This window comes from Lemur catta, chromosome 2 (genome assembly GCF_020740605.2).
Source record: "Lemur catta isolate mLemCat1 chromosome 2, mLemCat1.pri, whole genome shotgun sequence".
NCBI lineage: Eukaryota > Metazoa > Chordata > Mammalia > Primates > Lemuridae > Lemur > Lemur catta.
Window position 1 is genome coordinate 40,662,746 of NC_059129.1, and position 12,272 is coordinate 40,675,017.

At 57.9% G+C, this 12,272-nt stretch overlaps 2 protein-coding genes across 9 annotated transcripts in view; one reads left to right on the forward strand and one right to left on the reverse strand.

Annotated features, from left to right (window-relative positions):
• The window catches only part of GABBR1 (gamma-aminobutyric acid type B receptor subunit 1), a 29,231-nt gene extending 17,661 nt beyond the window's left edge, over positions 1-11,570 (reverse strand). The window contains exons 1-10 of one of the 6 annotated variants that reach the window (XM_045543481.1): positions 11,249-11,570; positions 10,711-10,792; positions 9,838-10,041; positions 8,928-9,113; positions 7,577-7,597; positions 6,157-6,317; positions 2,679-2,813; positions 2,130-2,300; positions 895-996; positions 564-629 (exon numbers count right to left, since the gene is read on the reverse strand). In XM_045543481.1, the coding sequence (XP_045399437.1) occupies positions 564-629; positions 895-996; positions 2,130-2,300; positions 2,679-2,813; positions 6,157-6,317; positions 7,577-7,597; positions 8,928-9,113; positions 9,838-10,041; positions 10,711-10,792 (1,128 nt within the window). In that variant the 5' untranslated portion in view covers positions 11,249-11,570. Of the gene's footprint in view, positions 1-563; positions 630-894; positions 997-2,129; positions 2,301-2,678; positions 2,814-4,003; positions 6,098-6,156; positions 6,800-7,576; positions 7,598-8,927; positions 9,114-9,837; positions 10,042-10,710; positions 10,793-11,087; positions 11,180-11,248 lie in introns of those variants that run through there. The other 5 variants (XM_045543480.1, XM_045543482.1, XM_045543483.1 and 2 more) reach the window with 5 other exon arrangements.
• Positions 11,571-11,617: 47 nt separating this feature from the next.
• MOG (myelin oligodendrocyte glycoprotein) overlaps positions 11,618-12,272 on the forward strand; it is a 29,594-nt gene continuing 28,939 nt past the window's right edge. For all 3 annotated transcript variants that reach the window (XR_006733471.1, XM_045543486.1, XM_045543485.1), the window contains exon 1: positions 11,618-11,767. The gene's annotated coding sequence lies outside the window, so the exon portion shown is untranslated. The remainder of the gene's footprint in view (positions 11,768-12,272) is intronic.

Consider the following 12,272-nt stretch of genomic DNA (forward strand, 5'->3'; position numbering starts at 1 on the left):
AAACGCTCAACAATTCCTCTCTCTCAGCTCCTCCTCACCCCACTGAGTGGCCTTTTCCAGCCAGTCAGGAAGGACGGAATTCACAGGCTCCTCGTGAAACACAAAGTGGTAGGAAAATGAGATTCGAGAAAGTATCGCGCACGTGCGTGTGTGTGTGTGTGTGTGTGTGTGCGCGTGTGTGTGTGCGCGCATGTGTGAGTGTGCGTGTGCATTTGTGTGTGTGCATGTGTGTGTGCGCCTGTGTGAGTGTATGTGTGCACGCATGTGAGTGTGCATTTGTGAGTGTGTGCATGTGTGTGCACGTGTGTGAGTGTGTGTGCGTGTCTCTGTGAGTGTGCATTTGTGAGTGTCTATGTGTGTGTGCATGTGTGTGTGTGTGTGTGCGTGTATGTGCGCGTGCAAACAAGGGATGGAGTCAGGGCCAACAGACAGGTTCACGGTATCGTCGTCACCCCAGATCACTTGCTATCTACTTGAGCAGAGACGCAGAGAGGAGATCCCGGGAGAAAACCGAGGAAGGGCACCCGCCCGGCCCCAACTCCCTCTTCAGATCCCAACCCCACCTCACAAAACACTTTCCGGGCTTCAGTCTCATAGAAAAGTCCCACGATGATTCGGGCATCCTGGCGCTACAGAAGCGAGGGGGAAACAGAGCTGCTGAGGGGCTGAGCCCAGCGCCTTCTCAGCTTCAGTTTCCCACCCAAAGTGCTCGCTGAACGACAGCGTTCAAAGGATAGTAGACAAATGTCAACCGGACCATGGAGCCAAACTTCCCCGGGGTCGCTGCTGCCTCACAGAATCAAAACTCCCCCCCACCTGGCTCTCCTCTCCAGCCAACCACCGCCCTCCGCCCCGCTCTCTGCAAAGGACGCCCACCACGCCCAGCTGTCCCACCTTAAGGTTTTTGACGGGCACAGCTGGATCTGAGAAGAAACTCTGGCGGAAAGTAATCTCGATCCCAGCCTCCTTCACTCGTTCCTCCAGGTCGTCCAGAGTCTTGAGTGGGAATGAGAAATAAGCAGGAAAACGTGGGGTACAGGATGGAGCAAAGACCAGAGGTAGCTGGTGATTACGGAGCAATACCCAGAGCGAAGGAGCAGCCATCCTGAACCTTCCCTCCACACCTGCTGCCCACAAGGAGGGGAGAGTTGAAAGGAAAACGCCTGGAGCCTCAGGATGCGGCTTACAAGTGGGAAGGAGCACGGTGAGCCCCTCTGTCGGTCTGTGTCCCAGGGAGCCACCCCATTCAGCCCACTCCTATCACTGACAGCAGAATGGGGGAAAGGAAAACAGAGGAACCAGGAGAAGACCAGGCACGGACTGGTACAGACGCGATAATATCAACCTCAAGAAGCAAGTGGGCAGACAGACAAAAGCATCAGAGAAGAATGATCTGAATCACTGGGAGAAAGTGGGGGAGGATTAAGGAGCCACTGAACACAGAGTGGATTGAGGCCCCACAGAATGGAATACAAGGGAGGGAGCAGACTGCCTTCTTCAGATGCAGGGCGGGGCCTGTCCTCCACCACCAGGCATCTCCGCTCCCCTTCAGCCTCTCCGGCCTGCTGGCATCTCTCTCTCAGTGTCAGCTACCAGACCCATGCAGGTGTCCGTCTGTCCCTCTCTCCCCTTGACTCCACTTCCTCTCTCTCCTCTCTCTTCTCCTTCCCCCTTCTCTCTCTCTGTCTCTCTCTCTCCCTCCTCTCCGTTTCTGCCCCATACCCACTGGCTCCATCCCCTCTGTTCCCATTCACGCCCACCCACCACCCTGTTGAGCACCTCTGGAATCTGCTGCCTTCCTGGATTCCTATCTCATATCCCTCCCCTCTCTTCCCTCAACTTGGCTTGAACCTGCTTTAACAGAACTGAGTCATTTTGGGCCTATCTGTCTGGGGAACAGAACATCTAAGGAGAAAAAAAATCACAAAATCAAAAAGATGGAGAGGATCCCAAAAACTCACCTCGTTCATCCCCCTGACTGCAGAAAGAACATACACTTAGCCCCCTTGGAGTGTGTTCTCCTTTGATAAAGGACCAAGATCTTCCCCCAGAATGAGTCTGTGCCCGTCCCCACCACCGCAGGAGTTCGAGCGGATGCGCCCGCTGCCCTTTGCCCAGTCCCTCCTCACCGAAGTGAAGACCTCCGTGGTCTGCTGGATGGTGGCAATCTTCTTCCAGCCCCACTTCTCAAAGAGCTTCACACGGGTGGGGTTGTGCAGTGTGGCCGATGGATGCGTTCGGAAGAATGTGGGGAAACGCTGCCGGTTCGACAGGGCTGGTGAGCTCGAGCCGTAGGAAAGCTAGGAGGGCAGGGAGAGTGTGGCGGGGTCTGCGCATCCTGGACTCCCCTGAGAGTGGCTAAGAGTTCCTTTAACCCTCTCCCTGCCTCCAAACCTCCCCACCTTTGGTCTGCTCCAGAAAAAGTGATTCTCAAAGGCCCACACGCTCCTTACAATCAGAATGTTCTTCCACTGATCTAACTCCAACTCCTTCCAAAGAAGGAGGTCAGCTGCGGCACTGCCAGGCCGCTGTTGCTAGGACGCTGACAGCTCAGGCCTGCAGAGGACCTGAACCTTGGAAGCAGATCCGCCACAGTCCTCTTAATCCCAGTCCCCCCCTTTCCTTCAGGAGAGCCCAAACGGGAGCGACCCGCCTTCTCACCCCCACAGCCTGCTTACCACAATGAGGTTCCACATCCTGGCAGCCTCGGCCACCAGCGTGGACACAGAGCTGCAGCCAGGCATAAGGATGATCTTGATCGGGTCGTTGTAGAGCAGCTCATACAGGTACTTGGTGGCTTGGCCTGGGTCACACTGAATGGGGGAGGGGGAGGGCAGGCTCTCCTAGGGCCCCCACCCTGCCTGTATTTCCCATTCTTTTCTCTTCTCAAACTAGTTCCTTTCTCAGTTACTCATTTGCATTATTATTACTATTTTCCTCTCCTTCCTGACATCGCTTCCCGCCAAGTGTCTTTTTCTTCCTTCTTCATTAAGCTCCCTTCTCTGCCTTCCAGCTGGTGCCTTACCCACATCCTCTCCTGCACACCCTCCGTGGCGCCAATGCACACACTGCCTTCCCTCCTTTCAGCTCGCCCTTGAACACCCCCAAGCCCCCCTTACCTCTGGCGCCCAACTCCTTACCCCATATTTCTATCCATTTGTGGGTGGAAAAGAGTCTGTAGGAATATGAGTAAACTCTCCCCGTCCCCAGACAGCATGCTCAAAGCCCTGTTATGAAAATTCCTCCCTCACCTCTGCAAAGCTCCCTCTCCCCACCTTCCATTTGTTTCCTCCCTCTTCTCTTTCCAGGGCTAGAGACAAGTAAACAAGAGAGAACAGGAACAAGACCACCAGGGGGTCCGGCTCCTGATCCATCCCCTCCCGCTGGGCGCTGACATTTGACAGGTCCATTAGAAAAAACACTCAGAGGTGGAAGTGGGGAAGAATGTAGGATGAGGAAAGAATGGGGGAGAGTGAGTAGAATGGAACTCTCAAGAAACCAGATGATTTTAGGGGTGCCTGAAAAAGAGACTCCTCGGAGCTGGGGAAAGTAAACAATGCAGAAAGCTAGAGAGAAGGAGGAGAGGAGGGGAAGGGGGGAGGAAGAGCCAGCCATGGGTCTCCCACTGCCAGTTCCCCTCCTGCAGATATGTGACATTTCAGAAGCTGCTGGAGCCCCAAAGCAAGTGAAGAAGAAATGGCAGCCAGTGGGGAGCCAGGGCACAGGGGACCCAGGAGGCAGGGGGTCTAGGGAGGCTGATGTGAGGGAGGGGACGGGTAGAAAGGAAATAAAGAAAGCCCCCAGAGCCTGCTCACCTCCCCCTGAGGCCTGACATTTGGGACACCGTGGGAATCTGGAGAAGGGGGAGCCAGGGGGAGCCAGGGGAAGCTGGTGGAACCAACACTCTCCCCCAACCCTCCGCTGCCCACCCCACCCCTGCCCCCTGCCAAGGGCAGTGCTCAACAGCATTTTCTCCCACTTGTGCCTCTCTGTATTTCTCTACCTTCTCAGGTCCCACCTTCCCGTGCTCTCCCGGCATCTAGAACTCCAGATCCTGCCCCAGCTTCTCCCAAGGCCCCTCCATGCCCCTCCACTGCTCACCTAAAGAAAAGGTTAATGGGAACAATGAGGACATGCCAGAACACACAAGACACATATAAACAGGGCAATGCATGCCCCCAATGTCCATTCTCATTTCCTCGTTTCTTCTCTACCTTTTCCTACAACCCTACCCCTTCCACACCCTATTCCCCACTGCGGATTCTCACCCCTCCCCAGTGAACTTCCCCTGCTCTCCTCCCTCTCCTTTGCTCTAACAAGGATCTGGATTTGCAAGCAGGAAAGGACAGTTCCAGTTGACACATTCCAGTTCTCTGCCTTCCCACCCCACCCCACCCCCTACTGCCTCTGCTACCATCTCCAGCTCCCTCCTCCCAGGTCCCCTTCTGCTCCCCAGCACCTCAGGGACTCACCTGTCATGGTGGATGAGTCTCAGTTCACAGCCAGGGCTCCCCTCTCTGTGTTCCCCATCCTAAAGCCTGCACCCATCCCTCCCTGTCCTCGCCCCACACACCCACCCCACATAGCCAATTCTCTGTCTTGCCTCAAGCTTGACCCCTCCACGGGACCTGACCCTTTATTTCTCTTCCTGCCTCCCCTACACTAACACTAATTATTTTCCTGTACCCTGCTGCTCTTCCCATAGGCACCCTGGGGTTGGCTACAGCTCAGGCATCCACCAGGACAGAATTCCTGTTGGTAAACATGCAGATACTCAGGATTCATCCCTGACCAAGGAGTTAGAATCCATTTTAAACAAACTCCTCTGGTGTCTTATGCACACTGAAGCTTGAGAACCACTGAGATGGCAGCAGTCAGAAGGGACGTGAGGCTCTCTCCAAGCTCCTGACTCCCCTGCTCTCTTCTCTCCAAGCACCTGCCTTCAGCCCCACTTCTGCCCCCACTCACATGCCTGTCTCTAGGTGTGTATTGATGTTCTAAACAATCTAAATTCTAAATCCACCCCAGGTATAGGATCACCAGATCCTCACCTTCTGTACTCTGTGTCACCCTAGCCCAGTCCCTTAAGCCCATGGGGCCACATGTCAGAGAAGATAAATCTGAGGAGGTCCCAAATTTCCTTTTCCCCCTGTGTCACATTCTTCCCCATGCCCCCAATTATTCCTGTAGGGGAGACGGGTGGGAAAGGAATCTCATATAAACCATCACCCTAAAACTCCTGGACCTAAATTTTCCTCCCTTCCCCCCTGCTCCCCTCCCTAACCCTACATCCCATTCTCCTTCTCACATCCTAAAGGCCACAATTCGGAAAGGGAAGATAAAGTCGGAACCCAACTTCCCCAGGATGTCCCAGCTTCTCTCACTAACCCCACTCTTCCCTCTTCCTCGCTCCCCACAACTGCCATTCTTTTCGGTTCTTCTTCTCCCAGTATCCTGAGTCTTCCTGGTCCCCATGCTGTTGTGGGGGCTCCAGTGTAGACCCTAATCCAACCTCTTGACCATCAAACACCACATGCCATATATTCCCACAGCCCAGGAATCCTCAGTGGGGCTGGGAATAGAGGGATGAGAAGGAGCCGGGAAGGGCTCACAGCTACCTTGCTGTTTGTTGTGATAAATAAACTAGAGCTCTCAAGTCCCTCAACGTTTTCCTGATTCTGCCCCTATTCCTTCCAGCCCCAACCTACGCCAAGACTTACCTTGTTGCCATGGTAAATGTAAACCCCTGATCTAGCTTCCCACTTCTGACAATCCCTCCACCCCCCAACCCATCCCAGGGTTAGTTTACTCCCCCAGAGGATCAGGATCAGGATCGTCTACTACCCTAAACCCATCACCTAAATCCATCACCGGTTTCCCCAACCCCCAGGCACTTCCATGAGTCTCCTGCAGCGGGGCAGAAGGGGCTGCCTAGCAGCGTGATTAACCTTCCTAAACCTCTAGACCCTCATCTTGAACCTCCAGCCCCTGCGACTCTCCCCAAGCTCCTGCACCCGCAGCCCATCTCCTGCTAGTCACACATGGGAGGGGTCTGCCTCGCAATCCCAGAGGCGACTCAGACTGAGGCCCACGTAGCTGGCTGGCCCCCTGCCCCCCAAGCCCCCGCCTCCCCCCCACTCCCACGTCCAGGGCTACCTTGCTGTCGTGGTGGATGAGCTTGAGCTCATAGTCCGGCAGGATGTCCCTGCGGCTATTCACGTCCTCCAGCGCCATCTCCACCGCGGGCTGGCAGGCCTGGCCCCCTGGCCAGCCCCCGCTCATGGGAAACAGCGCCCCGATGTACACTGCGCGCCGTTCTGAGGAGGGGTGCGGGGGGACCCGCGGGTGAGGCCGCGGAAGATGGGGGGAGTGGGAGGCCCACAGCGGAGCCACCCCTGCCGCCATCACCACCAGAAGCGGCAGCGGCCACCCCACCCGGGGAGAGGGGGCCCCCGGACCCATGGCTGGGGGCAGGGGTAGCTGCTTGGGGAGGCGGAGGCGCTCAAGGGGGACACTTTTCCTGCGGAGGGCTGCTGAGGGGGTGTCGCGGAGGCGCCTCCATCCCTGGTTTTGTGGGGAGGAGGGGGCTAGGGCCCCAGAGAAGCAGGGAAGGTTGGCTTCCTCCGGCCCCCGCGGCTCTCGCTCCCGCCACCGCCACCGCCACCGCGGACTCTCCTCGCGGACTGACTGACCGACGGAGGGGAGGAGGAGGAGGAGGAGGGAGCCGTGGGGCCGGGAGGGGGCTCTGACGTCACGGGCGGCGAGCGCAGGGGGCGGGGAGGCAGGGGGCGGGGCGGGAGGCTGCCACCTAGCCGAGCGGAGGGAACCGGACGGGGTCCCGCCGCGGCGGCCGAGAGGAGAGGGCCGCGCGGGGCGAGCCGAGGCGGGCGGCGGGGGAGGCTGCAGCTCGGAAGAGCGAGGGCGGAGGAGGGAGGAGAGTGGGGCGAGACGAGGGGCTGGCGCCGGAGGCTGGAGGGGGCGGGAGGAGGCGGCCGGAGGTGGGAACGGATTTGGAGACGAGCTGGGTACAGGCGGGTGGGACGGGCGGGCGGGCAGTGAAGGCGGGGTGGGGGGGCAGCGGCCGGGTAGGGAACGACCGAGGACGCGGCGGGAGGAGGACTGCGATCGAAGCGGAGGATGTGGAGAAGAGCGAAGGGGCGGCGGGAGAGGCCCGCCCGGGCTGAGGTGCGGGGTCCGCCGGGTTAAACCCCAGGAGGGGCTGGCAGAGCTGCCCGAGAGGCCGGAAGGAAGCCCCGGCAGGACGCGCGGCTCGGGGCTCCGGCGGGTGCCGCCCCCTGCTGGGGCTCTGCCTTTTGGCAGCGGGCGGAGTCCGGCAGGGGGTGGCACGGAGGGCGGCGCAGCCAAGCAGGGACAGGGGAGGGACCGCGGCCGCGGAAAACCGAGGCTGGAGGCAGGAAACGGGTAGGGAGAAAAGGGGACGGTCGCAAACCTGGGTGAGTGGGGGGACGTGGGAAAAGGTGGACACCCCATAGCCTAAGGGCACAATTTCTGGGGGTGGAGGGTGCAGAGTGAGGGGCGGAGATGCAGTGCGCGCGATAACGGTGTCTCATCTCACCTGAGTGTGGCGTTCGATTCACTGGCAGCAGGAAAGACGGGGATCAGAGAAGAGTTACCACTGGTGCCCAGCTTCCCTGGCCTGATCCCCGCCCCCTCCCACACCTGTCCATGCCGAAGACCGGGAGAGCAGGAGCCTGCGTTTCTGAGGGGAGGGTCCCTGAGGATGAGAGCAAGGTGGGGCTGGGGGTCAGGACCTGATTTTCTTCTTTCATTTTTCAGAGGATAACAGATTTTGAGACAGGAGTGCCAACAGCAAAGGCAGGGGCAAATCTAGTATTGTGGTGCCTGAATATTATAAAATTGGGGGAAGGTCCTTTAAGAAAAAATATTACACATACAATTGGCTTTAAGCAATTGCTATTAAAAGTCTTATTTTTGCAATTATTACCAAAACCTATTAACATATGAACAAATTATCAGAGCCCTCTACGTTATTAGAGCACAGGAAGAGGGCCAGTAGGTGAGGCACCTTGAAGCTTTGGTTTCATTAGCTTCATAGTAAATGCACCCCTGATGGGACTCCCAGTTTCCTGAGTGGGATAGTAAACTGGAAGCAGAATAACTAAGTTACAGGAGGAAATTCAGGCCAAAGGATCTTGAAAGAGTCTACAAGGGTAGAGAAAGTATGAGGCACAGGAATGGGATGCCTGCATCCCAGGAGAGGTGACTGCAGAGGGAGAGTTTGGGTGCCCAGAAGGAGAAGTTTGCAAAATTAGGTAGCAAAAAAGTGGTAGACAGACACAACACCAATCCCTTAGGGAATGATGGCAGTAGTCTGGGGAGGTACAGAAAAGAACTGTTCTCCCCCCCGGGTTGTCCTTAATGTTCTGATAATTCTGCCCCCAATTTTAATTCTTTTACCCTGGTATGTTTCCAGTCCCAGATCTCCTCTTATCAGTTTTTCTAAATACAATGTATGATTTATATCTGAGGCTTTATAATAAATCAATTATATAATGAATGGTGAGGGAGCAATTCTTGAAAGTTCTAAGTGTAGATAAAGGGAATGAGTCTAGGGAAAACTGGAGCATCTAAACCTTAAGACGGTAAGGGAGGGTAAAATCCATAAAGGAAAAGAGAAAAGGTGAGGCTAAGAATTGGGGGCAGAGAGAAGGTATGAAAAAAGGTAAAGGAAGGAAACCCCCAACGTTCGAAAAGTGGATATGGGGACTGCAGGAAGAAGTGTGAGGCAGGTAGATGGAAGGAAGGATTGGGCTGTCACCCCCACCTTTCCAAGGCCATCCCCCATTTTTATAGCACCCAATCCTTTCCCACCATCCATTCCCATCCAACTCCCATCCTTGCACAAGCGTCCTCATCAGCTGTGTGCAGGCAGCTGTTCCCCTCACCCTGGCAGTGGGGCTTGGGGGTGCTCCACTGGCCCTGACTACAGATGCTCCGGGCGCTGCCCACCAGATGGAAGTCAGGGTCACACCGGAAATCCACCCGGGCTCCGTCCAGAGCTGGGAGGTCCCCACCCGTCAGGAAAACCTTTCCGCTTTCCAGGGTCAAGTAAGACTTAGAGCAGATTCGGACTGTGGAAAGACAGGACAAGAAGAGACGCGAGTTGGAGAAGGCTCCTTCTCCTCACGGAGCAAGGGGATCAAGTTTGGGCTCGGAGCCACAAGCATCCTGCTCTACAGAAAATCACGTGTAAAAAGGATTTGCCTCCCTACTTTCCGTTCCTCCCTTTACTCTGAAAGCATCCACACATTCCCAAAAGAAAAAACATTTCCATTGTAGGAACCCAAGATGGGGCTATAAGCACACAAAATGGGATCTCTTCAAACTCAGCTACAGGGGGCGGCTCTCTGGCTTTGAAATGTGTAGATGTATATAACTTTGGATAGACAATCAGATTTGCTTTTCTTATTATAGTTGGCTTATATTAATATTAAACTGGCTTTTGTTTCTCTCTCTGGGTTGGAGACAGAGGTATTCAAAAATGTGATGAAATCATTTTAAAATTTTTTGGCATAATCTACCACTAATGATCCTCAGAGAATAGCTCACATGATGAATAATCAAAGTTACTTTATCCAATGCTCAGTGGCCTAATGAAATGTGCAGGCTGCTAGCTCTATCACCTGCACTGCACACAGCCAAATCGCTCTCACATAGTAGTCACTCAACAAATTTATTTGTGAATTTGGCTGCAGTGGATTTAAAGCGCTGACTTTGCAAGCAGTGATGCCAAGTTTGAGGCAGGAAAAGGAATGGCCTTGCGGAGGGAGGGAGGGGCTTCCCGAGGCTACTCACCACAGCGGCTGGGTGTGTCCATATCTGTCCAGGAGCCGTTGGCCAGGCACTTTCGGACCTTGGGCCCCACCACCTCGCGCTCCCCCCGGCACACATACTCAATCTCATAGTCCACAGGCAGGAAGTTGATAGCCTTCACCTGGTCCCGAGTCAGGCCCCGGTACCTGATGCCCCCTTCCCAGGGCGGGTGTATGATCTGGCAACCTGAGGGAGGGCGGGATGCAGACTCAGAGGAATGGTGGGAAAGAGGAAAAAGACTCGGGAGCGGGAGGCAGGGGAGAGCAGGGCGTGGTCCGTGGGCAGGCTGGGGACAGAGAAGGGATGGGTACTAGCGGGTGGGAGTGGGGACAGGTACAGAACCTTGGGCTCAAGGCCAGAGAGAGTAAAGGGCCAGGGCTAAAGCTGATGACAGAACCCACAAGTGCGGAGGGAGGCGTGCTGGTCGGGGTAATGAAGAAAAGTAAGAAATTGTGAAGGGTATATATGTGGGTGGAGCTTGGTTAAAAAAAGGGGACTAAATGAGATATTTGAGTTCAATTAGGAGGAGAAGGGGGTGGCTTACAAGACCATCTGGACAACAAAGCGGGACCAAGGAAAGGGAGGAATTGAGGTAGTAATGTAGGGCCAGGAAAGGGAGTCGGGCCGAGAAAATAACGCACGGAAAGGCGGTGTAGCGTAACGTGGGCAGAGAAAAGGGGCTCTGGGTAGCAATGTGGGGTGACAGAAGGAGGTCAGGAGTAGTAAAGTGGTGCCGAGCACAGGCGGTTGCCAGGCCGGGATGCCAAGCAGGGCTGATGAGATAGTGATGAGGACCAGAAATGAGATGCAGGGAGAGGGTGGAGGAGGGCCCGAGGTCGCCGGAGAAGGGTGCACCTTCCGAAGTGGCGTTGGGGGCCTGCGCCCCGCCTGCGCCCGGGAGGCGGAGGAAGAGTGGCGCCAGCAGCAGCAGCAGCATCTGAGTGAGAGGCGGCGGTGAGGACCGGACCGAGCTCCGCCGGCGCGGCCCGGACCGGGAGGCGGCCCAGCCTCACTCCGGTCACCTCGCAGGCTCGGACCCGGCTCAGCTCGGGGACCGGGGAGCGCCCCGCGGAGGAGGCGGGGGCGGAGCCCCGCGCGGGGTGCGGGGAGAGGAGGAGAGAAAGCCTGTCCCCACCCTCCTCCTGCCTCCCTCGGCCCCCCACCCTCCCGGGGCTCCACCTCTCACCGCCTCCTCTCCCGCGGCCCCCGCGGCTCGCCGGAGCCCGGCTTACCCACGCTCCGGGGATCGGCCGCCCCAACGCTCCCCGACTCCATGCCAGCCGTTCCTGCCCTCCCCCAGCCCCGCTTCCCCGGCTCGGCCCAGCGCCCGCCGGCCGGCCGGCCCCCGCGTGCCCCTCTCCAAGCCCCGCTTCCCCCGGGGCCTGGCTCTTACCTCGGCGCGCCTGCCCAGCTCCCCGGCTCTCCCGGGCCTCAAGGCCCCAGGCCCGGCCGCTCCTCCCCGCTCCCCCTCCCTTCTCCTCCACCTTTCCCCTCCGCCCGTCCCTCCTCCCCTGGAATCCCGGCTCCAGCCCGGCCGGGGTCTCTCCCCTCCTCTCTAGCTTCCCCAAACCCCACCCCTGTCTCTCCTTCCCCGGGGTGGCGGCGGCCACGGGAGCGGGGAGCCGGGAGGGAAGGAGGCGGCGCCGGGGACCCGGGAAAGCTCCGGGTGGAGGGAAGAAGGCGGGTGCAGGGGGAGACAGGGCGGGGGGGAAGAGGGAGAGACCGGGGAGAGGGCGCCTCCCACAACCCGAGCCCCGGGAACCGCCCCGGATCCCGGCCCCGCCCTGGACCGCCCCCAGCGCCGGGGAGCCGGCGGGGGAGCGGCGCGGGGCCGAGGTGGCGCACGCGGAGACTCACTGGTGCTCACGCACGCGGGCGGGGACCGATCGCGGCACAGGGACCTACGGCCAAGGTAACTGGACACTGGGGTGGCGGTGAGGGGACCCGAGCCAAAGGCAGAGGAGCTGGCGCTGAGACAGGGAGCCGGGATGGCGGTGCAGAAAGGCGGTTGCACAGAGAGGAGGCAGCCCTGGATTCCGGTGAAAGGAGAGAGACAGAGGCCAGGGCCCTGAGAACTGAGACCGGTGGGAGAGAAAGGAGAAGCCGGGGGCACAAGGAGAGCGGGAGGTCGCGGCGGTGGGGGCGGTGCCGAGAGCGCCGGGTGAAGGGTGAAGAGGGAGCTGGGGGACCAGGGCGGCTCCGCGGACCGCAGGCGGCTGCCACTCGCCGGCTCTGCTGGGGACGTGCAGAGCGGACTGGAAGCAAAAGACCGGGAGGGGGGCATCCAGGCGAGAAATTGAGGAAGGGGAAAACAGACAAGAAAAAACAAAGAACCTCCAGGTGGGCGGGAGCCGGCATGACCTTCAGTCCTTCAACAGGCCCTAGCCGACAATGTCTTTTGACTAAGGGTGAGCTGG